The 20,901-nt window shown below is 44.2% G+C and overlaps 2 protein-coding genes across 2 annotated transcripts in view; one reads left to right on the forward strand and one right to left on the reverse strand.

Annotated features, from left to right (window-relative positions):
* Positions 1-884, forward strand: part of ARG2 (arginase 2) — a gene marked incomplete at its 5' end in the record, with an annotated part of 30,448 nt that extends 29,564 nt beyond the window's left edge. Inside the window, one exon of the mRNA XM_080707616.1 lies at positions 447-884. Coding sequence (XP_080563742.1) covers positions 447-652 — 206 coding nt within the window. The 3' untranslated portion in view covers positions 653-884. The remainder of the gene's footprint in view (positions 1-446) is intronic.
* Positions 885-1,100: 216 nt separating this feature from the next.
* Positions 1,101-19,045, reverse strand: VTI1B (vesicle transport through interaction with t-SNAREs 1B; the record flags this gene model as incomplete). The annotated part of the gene is made up of 6 exons (XM_080708107.1): positions 1,101-1,197; positions 2,541-2,602; positions 5,281-5,454; positions 8,676-8,867; positions 12,243-12,301; positions 18,931-19,045. The coding sequence occupies 6 exons, from the start codon at positions 19,043-19,045 to the stop codon at positions 1,101-1,103; spliced, it is 699 nt and encodes a 232-aa protein (XP_080564233.1).
* Positions 19,046-20,901: the final 1,856 nt, after the last annotated feature.

The raw sequence follows: 20,901 nt of genomic DNA on the forward strand, positions 1-20,901 counted from the left end.
TGTGGTAATGGTGCTTTTAGAGATAACAGATGGGGCTGAGGCTGGGGCTCAGTGGTAGAGCTTGTACAAGGCCCAAATTCAAACTCCAGCACTAAAAAAAGGGCAAGGGCTGGGGGTGTAGCTCAGAGGTAGAATGCACATGATTCAATCCCCCCCAAAAGACAGAAGCATCAGAAAGCCTGACAGCTGCACCTACTATATCAGCTGAAGAGAGATGAATTTATTTCATTACCTTAAAAGTGTCAGTCCTATTTTAGTACACCAGTGTTTTAACTTAAATTCATGGCAAAGAATGAGGTACAAGGGACTTTGTACTAATGGATACTTTTTTGGTGGTAAGTGGCTCTTGTTTTTACCATGGTTTGTTCTCCCTGTCCAGGTGGGACAACCCTCAGTGCAAGTAGCAGCTAAGGAGTTTGAGGTTTTGTCATACCTTGTTCTTCTAGGGCTGCTGTCCGCACTGGATCTCGTTGAAGTCAATCCTCGGTTGGCCACTTCAGAGGAAGAGGCAAAGGCTACAGCTAGCCTGGCAGTGAACGTGATTGCTTCAAGTTTTGGTCAGACAAGGGAAGGAGGGCACGTTGTCTATGACCAACTTCCTACTCCCAGTTCACCAGACGAATCAGAAAATGAGGAACGTGTGAGGATTTAGGCAACACTGTGCGCTGTCATGTTTCAAGGGGCATTCCAGAGCTGCATCGCATTTGAGGGGATGGATACTAAATGGCTGTCTGGGTCAACACTGCCTTAATGAGAAACATCTACATATTCATACAAGTGTAAAAAGTCTCTCCTCTCCATTTTGGTGACCAATAACACTACTGTAAATGTATTTGGCTTTTGCAGTTCACAAGGTATTAATATGTTATAGCACTATGTAAATTTAAAGAAGGCATAAACAGCATTTATTACCTTGGTAATCATACTGGTCTTGTCATTCTTCCTTCACGTCCATGTGTTTTCTGCTGCCCTCCCTCATCCCACAGTCTGGCTGCACAGTGCTTCCTCAAAGTGCTAGCCCATAGCAGCAGAATGCTTATCCACAGCCTACACTACTCATTCCCAGGGTTCTGGTTCACAAACGCTTCTCTTCAGGAACATCAATGTTTGCGAAAGAATTTGTAATACACCAGGCCTCCCAGGATGGCTAGCTCCAGTAAGATGACAATGGAGAGCAGCAGCTTGTTGGTTGTCACCCTATCAAGAAGAAACGCAAAGTAAGTAGTGGTCAGTAGATGCACTGCTTCTTTCTTGCTGTTCTTAATACCTTGGGGTTTAACCTTGGGGCCAAGGCTGGGACACTGTGAGGAAGACCACTGAGCAGTCAGTACTCGTAAGGCTCTTTGGCTGATAAGTGGCAACTTGTAAGGTTCTTGAGCTGTAGGGATAATGCTGTCTACCTCACGGACATGTGGAAAACTCGGACAATAAATACCAAGCCATAAAAATGGTTTTCTTGTCTTAAAATGTCCTAAAAAGTCATATTTCAAATAGCAGAAATACAATGTCATTATCTAGCCACATGAAGCCATATCATAACTAGAGGCCCAGGTGCTGCCTTCCAATCTCTTGTAAGCGCTTTCTTCTCTCTTCTCTATTTCTTCCTCTAATTGTTCTTTTATCCAAAGGAATATTACCATTATTCAAAATACTTACTACCTTGGTTTATACAAAGAATCCAATCTCTAGTTCTCATATTCATTCTGGGGTTTCCTTATTCCACAAGGAATTTCCAGTTTAGGAAAATGCTACCCTTCCTGCTGTTCCATGAATGAGCTGTCATTTTGTTTCATGTGAGGCCACATGTGCCCAAGGTCACATATACTACCTACTTACGCCCAATGGAATACATCCCTTTAGTCTTTTTTTTTTTTTTTTTTTTTGGCACTACTAGGGATTTGGGTATTGAACCCAAGGGCATTCTACCTCTAAGCTAGACTCTCAGCCCCATCTAGTCTTTATTTTAAAATAGGGACTCACTATGTTGTGGAGGGCCCCACGAAGTAGCTGAGGCTGGCCAAGAACCTGCAATCCTCTGTCTCACCTTCTCAAGTACTGGAATTACATGCTTGGGCAACCATTCCTGGCCCTGGTTTTGTTTTTAAGGTCTACCTGCTAAGAAGACAAGACTCCCAGAAAAGGGCCTGACAACCACAAGTAGAACCAGAAGCCATCACTAAGTAACAGCAGTGAAAAACGTTTTACAAATCGATTTCAAGGAATATGAAGCTCCATTATTCTCCTGTGTCTTCTTTAAGGAATGGAAGCAGAGAGTAAACATCCTTCTGGTGGACAAATGTTTCACTGCTCCATGTCAGAGCAGTACATAATTCTAAGAAAAGACTTAATGCTGGGACACTTAAATAGCAAAACTACATTCTGTATATCTTTGGTTTGTTGTGTGGTAGTGAGTATAGGGTACTGTGTGGTATCAAGCATTGAGGTGCTATTAGGACTTGTCACTGTTTGAAGCTTTCTTGGCTCAAAGGTATTACGAGTTGAAAGAAATTAATTTTATGACCCTTATTTTTAAAACTTACTTTCTGGACATTGAACGGAGAATTTTTCGACTTCTGCTCAGGTTTTCACTTGTGTTTACCAGCTGGGAAAAGAAAATACCAATGATTTTCTCCTTCTTTCAAAAGAACATACTGTTTAGAATTTGAACATTCCTAAGCTAATAATGGTGAGGGGTATTTGCTGAAAAATGCCAAGAAATCAAACCAATTTAAACAACGGCTGCTGAGTCCAATTAGAAGAACCTGGAAAGGACCAGATGCTTTGGTACTTACCCCAGAGGAGTGGAATCCTTATAGCCCAAGGTTGTAGTGGAGGGCACATGTGTGGCTAGGGCTAAGCTAATCCTTCACCCTGGCTACTTGACAGGAAGGCTGCCTGTGTACCCAACCAGTGCTTCTGAAGCAACTTAAGATTTGAATTTCATCAGCCAAATTCCAGGAAAGCCTCCTGAGTTGACGTTTGTTTTTGTAGGCTGGTGGATGAGTACTTTGGGATCCTTTAAAATTTTTTCTTTACCTCTTTGAGGCAGTTATAGTGAATTATGACAGGAATTAGTCCTCATCGACTTTCCCTCTATTGATTGCCTATTACTAATCTAGATAGCTGGAGGTACATGTCAAAGTGATGCTCCTTGCCATCTGTTCCCATTTCCCAGTGATCTTGGTAAGTTGATCTTTCAGCTCATTTTTGCCCCTCCCCCTTTTCATCATTTAGTTACATCCTCAGACCTTTATTAAAAATTTATTTTAGCTGGGCATTGCAGCGCATGCCTGTAATCTTAGTTCATGGGAAGCTAAGACAGGAGGATTGCAGGTTCTTGGCAAGTTTCAGCAACTTAGCAAGATATTCAGCAATCTAGGGAGACCCTATTTCAAAATAAAAAATAAAATAGGTCTGGAAGTGTAGCTCTGAGGTAGAATGCCCCTGGGTTCGATTCCCAGCACCACCCTGCCACACACGCGCACGCACACACGCACACATACACACACACATTTTTAAATTTTTGTGGTATTGGGGATGCAACACACCTAAGGATACTCAAATTTCTGAGACAGACCCAGCCCTTTTAATTTTTTATTTTGAATCAGAGTCTTGCTAAGTTACTGCACACTGGCCTCAAAACTGCAATCATCATCCAGGCATGGTGGTACACACCTATAATCCTAGTATTTGGGAGGCTGAAGGAAGATTCTCAAGTTCCAGGATAGCTGCAGCAAAGCAAGACCCTGTTTCACAAAAAATAAAAGGGCTAGAGCTATAGTTCAGGAGTAGAATGTCCCTGGGTTTGATTCCTAGTAACAGACACACACATACACACACAGGGGGAAAAAAAGAAAACAAAAAACATGATCTTGTCTCAGCCTCCCAAGTGGCTGGGATTACAGGCATGGCTTTTAAATTCTATCAAAACACTTGGGGTATGTTCAAAACTCAGAATCCACACAATCTGTTGGCCAGTTACATTCTCCATAGCTTGCCCTGAATTTAGCATTTTATTGTAAATATTCACTGAAGAGGGAAGGTAATGACTTTTAATTTGTGTGTGTGTGTGTGTGGGGGGGGTACTGGGGACAGAACCCAGGGGCTTTTATTTGGAAACAGGGTCTTAGTAAGTTGCTGAGAGGCCTCACTAAGTAGCTGTGGCTGGCTTTGAACCTGCACAATCCTCCTGTCTCAGCCTCCCAAGTACTGGGATTACAATGTGTGCCACCACGCCCAGCTCCACTCTGAATAATTTTTTTTTTTTTTTTTTTTTTGGTGGTACTGTGGATGGAACCCTTCTACCTCCGGGCTACACCCCCAGACCTATTTTATATTTTTATTTGGAAACAGAGTCTCTTAAGCCAGGGAGCCTGGCTTCGAACCTGCACGATCCTCCTGTCTCTGCCTCCCAAGCCTCCTGTCTCTGCCTCCCAAGCACAGGGATTACAAGTGTGTGCCACCATGCCCGGCCACTCTGAATAATTTTAAGAATGGAAAGTTGTATTGATTAAGAAGTACAAGAGCCGGGCATGGTGGCATACGCTTGTAATCCCAGCATTCGGGAGGCTGAGACCTGAGGATCGCGGTTCATGGACGATCTCAGCTACTTAGTGAGGCCCTCTGCAACTCAGTGAGACCCGGTTTCAAAATAAAGAATAAAAAATAGGGCAGGGGGTGTAGCTCGGAAGTCGAATGCCCCTGGGTTCCATCCCCAGACCTGCAGGAAAAAAAAAAAGAAAAAAAAAAAAAAAAAAGAAGTACAAGAAAGGCTGGGCATGGTGGTGGTGCACACTTGTAATCCCAGCATTTGGGAGGCTGAGAGAGGAGGATCATGGTTCAGACAGCCTCAGCTACTTAGTGAGGCCCTTTGCAAGTCAGTGAGACCCTGTTTCAAAAAATAAAGAATAAAAAATAGGTAGGGCTGGGGTGTAGCTTGGAGGTAGAATGCCTCTGGGTTCTATTCCCAGTACTGCAAAACAACAAAACAAAACAAAACAAAAAAACTTGCTCAGTGGCATAGGCCTGGAATCCTAGCAACTCAGGAGACAGAGGCAGGAGGAATGTAAGTTCAAGGCCAGCCTGGGTAACTTAGGAGTAAAATTATTTCCCTAGAAATAATTTTACTCCCAAGCAAATAAAAAATTAGCCAAGCAAATAAAAAATTGAGAAAAGTGTAAGAACCAAAAGTTACAAAGGCTCTCCCCCAGATACAGAACTGCGTCAGGGTGGCATCTCGGTGTAGTTGGACCTGGCTACTTTCCCACTGCACAGACTTACTCTGCTCTTGGTGCGTTCCAACTGGTCTCGTTGCTCCCCCAGCTCTTCTATGATGTCTGAGCCAATCTTGTCGGTCTCTGTGGCAATCCGATGAGAACGCTCAATACTTTGGGTGGCCCGATTCAGGCTTTCAGTACCTTGTATGAGTAATGCCCGTTGTGACTGTAGCCGATTCTGACAGAGTGTGGAAGGAAAATGTTAGATTTCTTCCATTACAAATTAATTACCAGCACTTTGCCTTACAACCTTCCTTGTATAAGAAGGGATATAGTAGCCAGGTGTGGTGGTGCACACTTGTAATCTGTCTGAGGGATTACAATCCCTCTGAGCAACATCCTTTTATTTTTTACTTTGAAACAGGTTCTACTTTACCATGCACTGGCCTCGAACCTGCCAATCCTCCTGTTTCAGCCTTCCAGGTACTGAATTACAGGTATATACTGCCTTGCCTGGCTTAAAAAATATATTTCCCATCTAAAGTTGGTTGAATACTCAGATGCAGTGGACAAGACAGAACCAGAGACCCTAACACAACAGAAGACCATGTTGGAAGTCACAAACTACAGCAAAACCTGAAGCCCGGCCCACAGGGTCGCAGAACTTGCTACTCACACTGCTTGTTATCCTTGGGTGAGGGGAGGTGAGAAGGGTAAAAGCCTGGACTAGTTGAAATTCATCATGAACTCGTGCCTCTTGGACTATCAACTTGAGAGACAGCAGCCCAGATGTAGAGGTGCAGGAGCTCCTGATAATGCACAAAGCATATAATCGAGGTGCTAGGAGCAAGCCAACAACCTTTGCAGCTCTAAAGACTAATTTGCTAAAGATTTCAACTTGACTGGTACTGAGGATTTAGGAACCATGAATAAGCTGTTCTTTTCAGCATGTCATTTGGAAGCCTGAAACACTACCACATTCTGGAAAAATCTTAAGGTGACTATTACATTCTTGGTAAGCCTTCCCACAATGCCCCCCAAAAGAATTTTAGCCAGGTGTAGTGGAATATACCTATAATCCTAATACTTGGGAGGCTGAGATAGGAGGATCACAGGTTTAAGGACAATCTCAGGAACCTAGTGAGGTCCTATTTCAAAGCAAAAAGATAAAAAGGGCTGGGAGTGTAGCTCTGGGATAGAATGCTCCTGGGCTCAATCTACACTGGTGACTTGGTCTCAGCACAAGTAGTGTCTGAGGTTTAAGCTTCCTCAGCTGCCCTAATTTCCCAAATACCCAAATTTTCTAAATCTCCACTAAGTTTTATTCTACCTATAATCCTAAACACAAACAACATGAGGACAGAAATAGCCTTTGTCAGGCCAGAATTAACCAGGGACAGAAATGGGTGCAGGTCTAAGCTTATAGCTAGTCGTGGCACACACAATCAAAAGGGTCCAACTTTTAGAAGCTCATTACAGAGTAGGTGACTACTGGCAATAGGACTTTGAAAGACACCATGAAGAAGTGGGTTTTCTGAGCAGAAGCAGCAAGAAGCATTTTCACTTAGCAAGAAAGTAAAAAGCCAGGTGTGGTGGCACACACTTGTAATCCCAGCATTCGGGAGGCAGAGACCAGAGGATCGCACTTCACGGACAGCCTCAGCTACTTAGCAAGGCCCTTTGCAACTCAATGAGACCTTGTTTAAAAAAATAAAAAAAACTAAAAACTAGGGCTGGGGTGTAGCTCGGAGGTAGAATGCCCGTGGGGTTCCACCCCCAGTACCTCAAAAAAAAGAAAAGAAAAACAGAAAAAGGAAGTGTTTAAGTCAGGTATGGTGGTGCACACCTGTAATCCCAGTACTTGGGAGGCTGAGACAGGATGATCCCAGGTTCGAGGCCAGCAGCACACAGCAACTTAGTGAGATCCTGTTTCAAAATGAAAAATAAGCCGGGCAAGGTGGCACACGCTTGTAATCTCAGCGCTTGGGAGGCTGAGATAGGAGGATCACACAGGTTTGAAGCCAGCCTTAGCTACTGAGTGAGGCTCTCAGCAACTTAGTGAGACCCTGTTTCCAAATAAAATATAAACTAGGCCTGGGAGTATAGCCTGGAGATAGAAGGGCCCCTGGGTTCCGCACCCAGTACCACCAAACCAAACCAAACCAAACCAAACCAAACCAAACCAAACAACAAAATGAAAAGTAAAATAGGGCTGGGAGTATAGCTCAGAGAGAGAATGAAGTTCAAATAATCATTATAATGGCTCAAAGAAACAAGAAAAGAGACTTCTAAGATGCATATTTTCAAATGATTTGGCTAAGGGCAGAAAAAAGACAATTACATCACATAAATTAACCTCAGATTTGGGACAATTCTAACGAAAAGCGGTATGAGCCATCTAAATTATAATTTATAAAGCTGGGCATGGTGGTGCATACCTAGAGTCCCAGCTACTAGGAATACAGAAGCAAGATGATCATTCAAGACCAGCCAGGGCAACATAGCCAGACACCCCTTTCAAAAACACAAATTGCTACTTATAATTTCTGAAACAATTTTTTTAAAAGTATGATTTGAAACATTATTTTAAAACAAAATGTTCGGGGTTATCCCCTTTTCTTTTTTGGTAACGAATGACCAAAGTCACCTTTACAATTCCTACTGTAACAAGTTCTACCTGCCCTTTTCCAGGGCTCCTTCACAAGTGATCTCATGTGCATCCACTTGAAAGTTTTACATCATTCTCAAAATGTCATGTTTTCACATCAGCATCAAGACAATACCATTTTGAATCTCTCCAGTATAACCAGGAGGATTCGTGAAATAAGGGTTTAAAATTCTAGTATAAGCCTCTTTACATAAGTTCAGTCTGTGGTAGTGGGCCCCATGCCATATCAGATGTGGGGACATCTTGCTATTAAGGTAAAAGCTTGGATTAACTTCATAACTATTCTTTTTTGTGTGGTGAGGGGTACTGGGGATTGAACCCAGGGGTGTCCTACCTCTAAGATACAGCCCCAGCCAGGCGTAGTGGTGGATGCTTGTAATTCCAGCATTTGGGAAGCTGAGACAGGAGGACTGTGGTTTGCAGACAGCCTCAGCTACTTAGGGAGGCCCTCCGTAACTTAGTGAGACCCTGTTTCAAAATAGGGCAGGGGGTGTAGCTCGGAGGTCGAATGCCCCTGATTTCCATCCCCAGACCCGCAAAAAAAAAAAAAAAAAAAAAAACAAAAAAACCAGCCCCAGCCCAATTTTATTATTACATTTTTATATTTTTTGGCACTAGAGATTGAACCCAGGGGTATTCTACCTGTGAGATACACCCAAGCCCTTTTATTTTTTTATTTTGAACTGTCTCAGCCTCCCAAGTACTGGGATTACAAGCGTGTCCTGACATGACTAGCTATATGTTTAATTCTTATTCCACAGTCTTTAAGGGGTAAAACAGCTAACACTTACCATATGCTCATTCTCTAAGGCATATGCACCATATTTCATGTCTCCTCGGCCCCCAGGCACAGCTGTCAAAGGCATACTTCTCACTTCCCGGTGGAGTTTGCCAAGGTCCTTCCGGTAATTTCGTAGCTTAGACATCATGGGATTACGGAAAGACAGCGGTGCATACCGGAGCTCTTCCTCCATTTCTGCCAGCTGGGAAGGCAAAAACGAATTACCCTTGTAACCCCAGTACTTGGGAGGCTAAGACAGGAGGACAACAGGTTTGTGTGGCCAGCCTCAGTTACTTAGTGAGGCTCTTCACAACTTAGTGAGACCTTGTTTCCAAATAAAGAATTAAAAAATAGGGCTGGGGGTGTAGCTCAGAGGCAGAATGCCCCTGGGTTCAATCCCCAATACCGCCAATAAAAAAAAAAAGAATAAATAAAAAAACTAGTGTACGTATGCTGCATGCATGAGACCCGATTCTCAGTACTGCAAAAAATAGAACATCCCCCAAACAGAGGCACCTTATAGCTTATTAAATGTTTCTAAGTACATTCTCTAAACCCCATGTCAATATGGCAGGAAATGCTTTTTCCATTTCAGACTGACTTACAGAACCCGCTCAAAAGCTGGGTGTGGTGGTGCACACTTGTAATCCCCATGCTTGGGAGGCTGAGACAGGAGGATCGCACAGGCTCGAAGCCAGCCTCAGCTACTTAGTGAGGCTCTCAGCAACTTAGTGAGACCCTGTTTCCAAAGAAAATAATATAAAATAGGTCTGGGAGTACAGCCCAGAGTTAGAAAGCCTCTGGGTTCCACCCCTAGTACCACCAAAAAAAAAAAAAAAAAAAAGAACCTGCTCAAGATTACATCATGAAGAGTTAGGACACCTAGCTTCAGTAAACCAAACTTTTAGCCTGGTATGATTAAACAATGCTGCCAGGAAGTCCACTGTACTAAAAACAATAAGGATTTGGGATCAGTTCTCTTCTTCATCCTTCTTTCTGAAAAGAATTATGTTTGCCTGTAAGGCAGAGATAACTAGCGGCCCACAGGGCAGGTTGCATTGATCAGAGTTTTGTTTTTATGAGATAATATCTAGACATGTTTGTAAGAAGCCCTAAATTATTTTCATCTGCCTGGGATGGCCAAAGTAGGGCTGTTAATTTGACTAAGTTGAGAGAAAGAGTATCTTATTTTTCTTTTTGCAGTACTGGTGATTGAACCAAGGGGGATTCTACCTCTGAGCTATACCCCCCGCCCTAATTTTCCTTCCTTCCTTCCTTCCTTCCTCCCACCTATTTATTTATTTGTGGTACTGGGGGTGGAACCCAGGGGACTTCTACCTCCAGGCTACACCCCCAGACCTACTTTATATTTTATTTGGAAACAGGGTCTAAGTTGCGGAGAGCCTCACTAAGCTGCTGAGGCTAGCTTCGAACCTTCGCAATCCTCCTGTCTCAGCCTCCCAACTACTGGGATTATAAGCGGGTGCCACCACGCCTGGCAGAAGTCGCTGGATTTCTAAAATGCTACCAGATGTTATATAAAAAAGAAGACTAATTATTATAACAAGTATCACAGATTTGCCCAGCTATATGCAGCTATTAAGAAAAGTGTCTAGTACTACTATTATGGAGATGTTTCCTCAGTCTAATGGCCTGGCTCTTCTTAATATAGATTTAGAAGCCAGGCATGGTGGCACATGCTTGTAATCCCAGCATTTGGGAGGCTGAGACTGGAAGGTCGAGGTTCACGGACTTAGTGAGGCCCTCAACTCAGTGAGACCCTGTTTCAAAATAAAGAATAAAAAATAGGGCAGGGGGTGTAGCTTGGAGGTCAAATGCCCCTGGGTTTTATCCCCAGACCCGCAAAAAAAAAAAAAAGATTCAAAAAAGTAAAAAGTAAAAGATGCAGATAAGTTTAACTTCTCAGAACTTGTTGGGGTAACTGAGGAAACTGTCTTCATAAGCAAAAGAGACATTCTCTGGCCTAATAATTTTTCTCTTCAACCTGCTCGCAGGCAGCAAAAATTTGGGGCAGCTCTTTCTTTTTTCTTCTTGTGGTACTGGGGAACCAAGTGGCAATCTACCTCCAAGCTACACCCCCAGCCCTTTTTTATTTCTGTAGTATTGGGGATGGAACCCATGGGTATTCTACCTCAGAGCTACATCGCCAGCCCTATATTTTAATTCTTTATTTTGAAAGAGGGTCTCACTGAATTGCAAAGGGCCTCACTAAGTCGCTGAGGCTCTCTGAGAACCGTGATCCTCTCATCTCAGATTCCCAAATGCTGGGATTACAAGCATGCACTACCACTACCAGCTTTATTTCTGGTTTTGAAACATGGGCTTTCTAGGTTGCTGAGTGTCTCACTAAGTTGATGAGTTTGGTCTTGAATCTGCAATCTTCCTGTCTCAGCCTCCCAAGTACTAGGATTACAGGTGTGTGCCACTATGCCCATCTGGGTGCAGCTATTTCTGCAGAGTATTACCAGGAACTTGGACGTTAGCTCCAACCTTTTTTTTTTGCGGTACTGGGGATGGAACTCAGGGGCATTCTACCTCCGAGCTACACCCCCCAGCCCTATTTTTTATTTTATTTTTTTGAAACAGGATTTCACTGAGTTGCAAAGGGCCTAAGTAGCTGAGGCTGTCCGTGAATGTGATCCTCCAGTCTCAGCCTCCAGAATGCTGGGATAACAAGTGTGCGCCACGCTTGTAATCCCACACCTGGCTTTAGCTCCAATCTTAACAAGTCTGCTGAAGCTAGAGTGCAATGAGAAGGAGCTAGAAGGATATTGCTTCCAAAGGGCTAAGGTAAAAACATAAATTTTAAGGGAAGCCATAAGTTGAGAAACCCTTGTTGAACTGCTCAGCAACCAGAACTAACTTCTGACAAGCTCTGGGTCCTGACTGAGGCAACTCATTCTGTTTTTGCTTGTCTTGCCAGTGGAACCAAGTCCTGCTACTATGCTGCTTTTTAGGACAGAAAAGATAGGGCTAGAACCATCTCTCAGCTATATAACAGTTAAGTTTAACAAAAAAACAGTAACTTTTCTTAATAGCCAGCTCGTAGGAAGAGATTTAAAAAGACTACCAGGATAAAGGTGTGAGAATACGCTTACCACTCAAATCAGGCACATATCAAACACTTGTATTTCAGGATGGTCTTCAAGCTTCACCCATTTGTGTCTCTCACATTCCCTGGACACTCACCCCCTTCAATTAGCATTTAGTAAGATTTAGTAATAAGTAGTCAACATCAGTAGACAGAGCCGGGCGTGGTGGCACATGCTTCTAATCCCAGTACTTGGGAGGCTGAGATAGAAGGATCCATAGGTTTGAGGACAGCCTCAGCAAATAGTGAGACTTTCATCAACCTAGCAAGACACTGTTTCAAGATAAAAATAAAATAGGGCTGGGGGTGTAGCTCAGAGGCAGAATGTCCCTGGACTCAATCCCCAGTACTGGGTTGGGGGGAATCAGTAGACAGGAGCAGGTCATTTGTGATGAGGCCCCAGCATTACTTCTAGAAAACGCCAACACCCAGTAGAAGATACAAGGACTTGGTCCTGGTTCTTACCGTTTCATTTGCTTCCTGGTGCTTTTCATCAAAATCTCTGATCAACTTCTTTTTCTCTTCTAGAAAAGATAGACAAGTTTCAAATGCTCATTACTGCTTCCACACATTTGTAAAGACTATTCCCTCTGCTGAGGATGGCCTCAATCCTCCCCCAGGAGGGGGCGGTAATACTCAACCACCCCTAAAAGGCTGGAAATGTATGGGGACTTGTGATCACAATGGCTGGGGAAGACCACTGGCTCAGTACCCAGGGAACATGAATGCCCATGCTTGGGACAGTCCTACGTAACAGTTCATTTCCAAAGCCAACAGATTACCTGGAAGCATTCAGGTCTAATAATCATTCTCAACCTCTCATCTCCCTCCATCGGAGGGACCGGCTCACTTTTATCAGCAAGTTTACCAATACTGGTTCTCTAATGTCCATGTCCCCAGCCTAAACCCCAACAGTTTTATACTAACTTTTAACCACTGTTTTTCTGTAAACACTAATCTGCTTACTAGCGTGGTACTTGCCTCCCCCTGGTAGTGGCATGGTAATGGTTTGTACAGTGAAACTCCCCTTCCCTTTTCAGTTATCTTTTTGCACTTGTCATTCTGGTGCTGTTTTTAATAGCTAAAAATTACTAGTCTCCCCTCTAGGTACTGAGGAGTGAACCCAGAGGCATTTTACCTGAGCTATACCCCAGCCCTTTTATTTACTTATTTTTGTTTTGAAACAAGGTCTCACTAATATGCAGAGGGCCTCACTAAAGAAATAACATCTAACTGAAAAAATATTTTGCCTTTACAGCAATTTTCTAATCATTTACAGAAATTTTCCACTTAAAATATGGTACCGGTATGGTGGTACATGCCTGTAATCCCAGTTCTTGGGAGGCTAAGACAGCCTCAGCAAGTAGTAATATTCTGATCAACCTAGCAAGACCCTGTTTCAAAATAAAAATAAACCAGGCATGGTGTTACATGCTTGTAATACCAGTAATTGGGAGTCTGATACAGGAAGATCACAGGTTTGATACCAAGTTTCCTTTTAAAGTAACTTTATACAAAATAAATGTATTTTACATTAATAAAGTGATATGGAGACGTCCATCACATATAGTAAAAATGGCACTTAGATGTGGCAAAAATTGTGAAGGTATTGTGAATGCTGTTACTTGGTAAATTTTTATATAGCAGGAGAGCTCTGTGCAGGGCTCTGTTAGGTTCTGCTGCCAGCCTTGGGCCTGCCTCAATAAAATGAAGAAATAGGTTGTCCCTTCTCTAACAAAGCAGAGTAATGCTACTTATGAGGAACTTGATTTTTAAAAATGTATACATGCAAATCAATGTTCTCACTGGAAATCTACACATCATCTACTTATCACCACAGAATTACCATTGCTTACAATGTGTTTTGAACTCATCTTCTGAAGTTCTCTTCAGTTTGGGGATCCAGTCTTTTGTTTCTTCATACACAACATAAAATAATCAGGTCTAATAATCATTCTCAACCTCTCATCTCCCTCCATCGGAGGGACCGGCTCACTTTTATCAGCAAGTTTACCAATACTGGTTCTCTAATGTCCATGTCCCCAGCCTAAACCCCAACAGTTTTATACTAACTTTTAACCACTGTTTTTCTGTAAACACTAATCTGCTTACTAGCGTGGTACTTGCCTCCCCCTGGTGGTGGCATGGTAATGGTTTGTACAGTGAAACTCCCCTTCCCTTTTTTTGTGTGTGGTACTGGGGATGGAAGCCGGGGCGGGCATTCTACCTCTGAGCTACATCCCAGCCCTAAAACTTGCCACTATTTTTTTTTTTTTTTTTGTGGTACTGGGGTTCCTGAAAGCCCTTCTACCTCCAGGCTACATTCCCAGACCTATTTTGTATATTTTTAAATTTGGAAACAGGGTCTCTTAAGCCAGCGCAGCTGGCTTTGAACCTGCACGATCCTCCTGTCTCGCCTCCCAAGCGCGGGGATTACAAGCGTGTGCCACCATGGCCGGCTAAAACTTGCCACTTTAACCTTTTAAAGCATACAGTTTGACGGGCGTGGTGGTGCACGCTTGTAATCCCAGCATTCAGGAGGCTGAGACCAGACAGCCTCAGCTACTTAGTGAGACCCAGTTTCAAAATAAAGAATAAAAAATAGGGCAGGGGGTGTAGCTTGGAGGTCAAATGCCCCTGGGTTCCATCCCCAGACCAGCAAAAAAAAAAAAAAAAAAAAAAAAAAAAAAAAAAAAAAAGCATACATTTCGGTGGCATTAAGTACACTCAAATTGTGCAACCAGCATCACCTCCATGCCAGAGCCTCATTATCTCAACTAAAACCCACCCTCACGAAACACTAACTCCCCTCTATGAATTTTGCTAATTAATACACAATACACGTGGGTCGATGCACTGGTCCTTTTTGTGGCTTAATTCACTCAGCATGTCTTCAAGGTTCATCTCTGTTATAGACTTTTTCTTTTCTTTTTTTTTTTATATCTGGGGATGGAACCCAGGGGCATTGGACCTCCAAGCTACACCCCCTGCCATATTTATTTTGAAACAGGGTCTCACTAAGTTGTGGAGGGCCTCATTAAGCTATGTATTTTTCAATGTGACTCCTAAATATAGACTAGCACTTTCCTATGCCAAAGGAAATATAAGTTTGGATGACAAGATGGCATGTGACATTCAATGTGATGTCCTAAGATTTTTGGGGTAATTTTGTTTACTGTTTTTCATTTTAAGCCTTGACTTTTTTTTTTCTTCGTGGTACTGGGGATGGAACCCAGGGGCATTCGACCTCCGAGCTATACCCCCAGCCCTAATTTTTTATTTGGAAACAGGGTCTCATTGAGTTGCAGAGGGTCTAAGCAGTAGCGGGAGGCTGTCCTGTTCCAGCCTCCCAAATGTTGGAATTACAAGCATGCACCACCACGCCCAGCCATTTTATTTAATTTTATTGTGGTACTGGGGGTGGAACCCAGAGGCTTTCTACCTGCGGGCTATACTCCCAGACCTTTTTTATATTTTACTTGGAAACAGGGTCTCACTAAGTTGCTGAGGCTGGCTTTGAACCTGTGTGATCCTCCTGTCTCAGCCTCCCAAGCACGGGGATTTACAAGCCTGCGCCACCACGCCCAGCTAAGCCTTGACTTTTGAACCCAACCCCATATAAGAGACAATATCACTTACCAACTGCATTTCACATGTCAGTTGCTTTCTTTTTTTTTCTTTTTTTTTGGTGGTACTGGGATTCCTGGAAACCCTTCTACCTCTGGGCTACACTCCCAGAGTTACATTTATATTTTTATTTGGAAACAGGGTCTCTTAAACCAGGGAGGCTGGCTTCAAACCTGCACGATCCTCCTGTCTCAGTCTCCCAAGCGCGGGGATTACAAGCGGGGGCCACCACGCCCGGCTCTGTCAGTTGCTTTTTAAGTGACCATAAATCATTTTTGTTTTCATTCTACATTCTTGAGACTAAGCCCCTCCAGAATAGGAAAATTTACTTTGTCCATAGATTCTTGAACTCTTGCTATTGTCTGAAGGAGCAAATGACAACACACCCTTTACTATGTTTCACTCACTGTTGTGACACTCCTTTAGCACACACAAGGCACTCCTGGAAATTATTTTTCCACATTGCTCACATAGCCCATGGCCCCATTTGTTGTTTAACACGGGAAAAGTTCAGCCATGGCAAACAGTAAGCATCTCCACCATCCGTGAGAGTGAAATGTGCACCAAAGCTGCTGCTGCTACCCCTGAGGGGCGATGCTCTTAGCCACCAATAATAAAATGGTAGCTGCAGTCAAAAACAGCCACTTCCATGGAGCAGTGTATTATCATTTTTTAATGAGCGGTCACAAAAGTGACAAGTGTCATCACTCCTCCGAAGCAGCATTATCTCCAAACTCAAGCCAGACAGTATGAAGCAGTGTTGGGCACATTTGCATTCCTCTCATAGCTCAGAATTTTCTAGAACTCTGTTAGTCGTAAAGTCTCCTCCAGTATTCTTCCTTTGCTAATGGACATAAAACTTCAGCATTCTCAAAGGACACATTCGGGAAATGATTCAAGGAGAGTAACTACACCAATGAAAGCAGGGGGAGTAGAGGTAGCCCGCAAAACTTTTTTGCGAATTTCCCTGTGTGATCTTTTTTGGAGTTGGAATATTTTATTTTCTGTTTTCAAAAAACACACATTTTCTTCTATGAGTGCTCTACAGTTTATATTTCTCTATAAAAGAAATATGCTCCCTTATTTAAAATAAGTTGAATTTCACATTTATGAAACTTTATGGAGTTCCTAAGATTAAAAACAAAAAAAATGTCTTTGAATCATTCCTTCTGATGACAAAGCCAGGAAGGAATAAAGGTTCAAAAGTGGCTGATCCTAGCTGGGCATGCTGGCGTGCACTTGTAATCCCTGTACTTGAGAGGCTGAGACAGGAAGATCGTAGGTTCACCACCAACCTTAGCAACTTAGTGAGGCCCTGTTTCAAAATAAAAGAGCTAGGGGTGTATCTCAGAAGTAGAATGCCCCTGGATTCAATCGCCAATTAAAACACACACAGTCCATGGTTTATTTGCTTTTGGCGCCCCACTGTGGCATTTCTATGACCTACAGCCTCTGTTTGTAGACTATAATAGATGACTTGAACTCACACCACAAAGAAGTTAAAAGCAAACTTCCAAACCTGTTTCCTGGTTGGTTAAGTAGGGAATATAACAGTATTGACCTTACAGGGTTGTCTGGTAGGGTTAAGAGATAATACAAGTAGCAAGCATTTAGCAAGTCCACTCACAGAACCCTGGGCCTTGTGCAAGCCAGGCAAGTTCTCTACCATTGCGCTATGTGCAGCCCCACCATTGGCACTGAAGGTAAATTCTAAAGAATATGAGGAGAGTTGGAATCATTAGAATCCCGCAGCCTGTGAGTAAATGCTGTTCATCAGCCTGCTGTTTCTAGTACCCCATTATTTTTTCTGGCTCCAAAAATACTGAAACTTAAGTGAACAAAAATGAAAAAAACCTCCAATAATTTTATTACAAGCCATATTTAGACACATGGAGACATGTCTTCAGATATTTGTTAAATCTAAGTTAGAAATCATGACTATAGGCAATTGACATAGATGTTAGATTAAGAAATTACAGTGCTCAGCTAACTGTGGCATGCCTGTGATACCAGCAATTGGGAGGCTGAGACAGAAAGATCATAGGTTAGAGGCCAGGGTGAAGTAACTTAGTGACACCCTGTCTCAAAAATAAATGTTTTTTAAAGGGCTGGGAAGTATCTCAATGGTAATGCCTTAGTTCAATCCCCATCATCAAAGTAAAAACAATAAATAAGAGGAGATGGGGATGTAGTTCAGCGGTAAATATCTTGAGTTTTAATCCCCGGTATCCCCTCTCCACATACAGAGGAATGAAATGTGAAAAAATAAAATAGAAACAAATTATCTTCAGTTTTGAAACTCAAATATTTTCAACAATTCACAGTATTTATATATTCAACACAAGCTGGGCATGGTGGTGCATGCATTTGGGAGGCTGAGACAGGAGGATCGCGGTTTGCAGCTAGCCTCAGCTACTTAGGTCCTTTTGCAACTCAGTGAGACCCTGTTTCAAAAAAATAAAAATAAAAAATGGGGCCGTGGGTGAAGCTAACATGGTCCCTCTTAGTCATTTTCTTAACCAACCACCACAGTCTTCCTTTTAAAATAAAATACATATCAACCAGCTGCTAAAAATCCTTACTGAAGCCAGGTGTGGTGGTGCACGCTTGTAATCTTCAGTACTTGAGAGGCTGAGACAGGAGGATCGCCCAGATTATTGCAAGTTCTAAGCCATGCCTCAGCTACTTAGCGAGGCTGTCAGCAACTAGTGAGACCCTGTTTCCAAATAAAATATAAAGAGGTCTGGGGGTGTAGACCACAGATAGAAAGCCTCTGGGTTCCATCCCTAATGCCCCCCCCACACACACACACACTCTCCTTTACTAAATTTCTGTATTAAGTCCAAAAGTCTAATGTGACATTTAGGTCCCTCCACAACCTACAACCTAAGGCCAACTTTCCTTGTCTCCTGCTACTTTTCCGCATCTACCCTAAGTCCCATAGTTGGGAATATTCGGTTTTTTACTTCTCCCTTACCTTACATTCCATCCCTCAAAGCTAGGTATGATCCTTTTAAGTTCTTGGCCCTGTTTTTGTGCTATAAATCATTCATCTGGTAAAAACTATAAACCTCTCTTAACAATAATGCTTTAAAATGAGTACAACAGTACAGAGGCTAAGACAAGAGGATCTCAGGTCCGAAGACAGCCTCAGCAACCCAGCAAAACTCTCAGCAACCTAACGAGACCCTGTTTCAAAACAAAAATAAGAAGGGCTGGGATGGAGAGGAACTCGGGGGTAGAACATCCCTGAGTTCCACCCCAGTACCCCCAAAAAAGTAAAATAAAGTCCATTCTACTAAAATAGAGGTCCGCAGATTTAAGAACCTTCATGCTTTTCTTGACACAGAATAAAAAATAAAAGAAAATTCTGAGTGTGGGCCGTGGAGGATACCAGCGAGACGCGCCCCCGCTGCGGGCTCCCGGACCCCTGCCAGGTCCCCAAAGGGGCCGCGGGGCCGTGTCGGGGCGCGGGCTCCGGAGCGCGCAGAGCCGAGCTCCCCGGGCTCGTCCCGCCCCGCCTCACCGGTCCCCGCGGTCCCCAGCAGCCGCTCAGGCGCCCCTCGCAGATCTTCATGGAGGCCGCGGAAGATCTCGTGCAGCTTCTCGAAATGCTCGGAGGAGGCGGCGGAGGTGGCCATGGCGCCAGCCGCGCTCCAGCCCCGGCAGCCGAGACTCTGGGCGCCGGGCCCGCTCCGAGCCCCGAATCAGCCGCCCAGCGCCGAAGCCATCGCCGCCGCCGCCGGAACCAGGCGCTTCCGGGCCGCGCGGGGTCCTCGGAGCCGGGACGCCGCGGCCGCCGCCGCGAAGGCCGGACGCGAAGCCGGGCGGGCCGCGCTGCCCCGTCACTCCTGCGGAAGCGGCACCGCTCCGGGGCGAGCGGACCACCGGGACCCCCGAAGACAGCCGGCTCGGGCTCCGGGAGGCCCCACGGCGTCAGGGCCTGCTGCCCCCGCCGCGCGGGCAGCTGGGCCGCCGCCTCGCGCCCGCAGCCCCCAGGGCCGGCGCCGCAGTGCGTGCCGGGGCTTGTAGTCAGAGCGAAGACGCGCCAGCTCGAGTCACGTGCTGCCAGGGCCGGTGCCGCAGTGCATGCCGGGGCTTGTAGTCAAGGGAGAGGCGCGCTGGCCCGGACCACGCCCCGTCTGGGCTGCCTGGGGCAGCAGAGAGCGCTGCGCTTTGACGGTCTGCATTCCTAAACCTCGTTCTCAAAGCTTCGCCGCCCCGACTTCCTCACTTCGCCTCCTAAGGGTTAACTTTCAGCCCTGGAAAGTTGGAGCACTCTTACTGCGAGGTCAGGTGGCGTGGGTCACATGCTTTCACAAGTAGAACCCGGGGCGGTGCACCAAGCGCCCCAGTGCATTCGTTCACAGCAGGTGTTTGAGCTAGGCATTGTGTAGGAACCCGGGCACCTCAGGTGAACCGAATAGATCTACATCCTGTCTTTGGGTAAACTGTAACCTGGTCCAAATGTCGGACTCGATTTGGGGTCTGATCTGCCACCAAGTGTAACTTGTTAACAATTACTAAGCCCTTTCCTGTATCGCTTGGGTGTAAATTGCTATACATACGCCGATTACATGGTTTACTGAAGGATCCCATTCGCAAATGTTTTCTTGGGAACCCAATATTTAAACTGTCCACACTTATTAAAAGACGTTTGGAAGCCAGGCGTGGTGGCGCGCGCTTGTAATCCCCACGCTTGGGAGACTGAGACAGGAAAATCGCGCAGGTTCGAAACCAGCCTCGGCTACTTAGTGAGGCTCTCAGCAACTTAGTGAGACCCTGTTTCCATATAAAATATAAAATAGGTCTGGGAGTATAGCCCGGAGGTAGAAAGCCTCTGGGTACTGGGGGTGGCCCAGTAATATATATATATATATATATATATATATATATATATATATATATATATTGCAGTCCAAGAATGGAACCCAGGAGCATTCTACCTCCAAGCTTCACCCTCAGTCCCATTTTTTAGTCTTTTTTTTTTTTTTTTTTTTTAAACAAGGTCTCACTGAGTTGCAGAGAGCCTCACTAAGTACCTGAGGCTGTCTGCGAAGATCCTCCGGTCTCTGCCTCCCGAATGCTGGGATTACAAGCGTGCGCCACCAAACCCGGCAAAACAAAAAAAAATTATATTGAAATGCATTGGTGAAGCCGGGCATGTTGGTGCACGCTTGTAATCCCAGTACTTGGGAGGTTGAGAAAGGATCGCAGGTTTGAGGCCAATCTCAGCTACTTTAGTGAGGCCCTCCACAACTTAGTGAGTCCCTGTTTCCAAATAAAGAATGAAAAATAGGGCTGGGGCAGTTGCTTGGAGACAGAATGTCCCTGAGTTTCATCCCCAGTAGCAAAAAAAAAAAAAAAAAAGGCATTGGAGGTTTGTATCTCTTGAGCTTTTTTTAAAATTAGATTGAGTTCACTGATCATAGATTCAACAAATAAATTTGTTGAGCACTGAGCATAGAGAGAGGACAAAGTGTGAGGTGTTAGCAGC

Source organism: Muscardinus avellanarius (genome assembly GCF_963383645.1).
Source record: "Muscardinus avellanarius genome assembly, chromosome: 12".
In the NCBI taxonomy this organism is placed as follows: Eukaryota; Metazoa; Chordata; class Mammalia; order Rodentia; family Gliridae; genus Muscardinus; species Muscardinus avellanarius.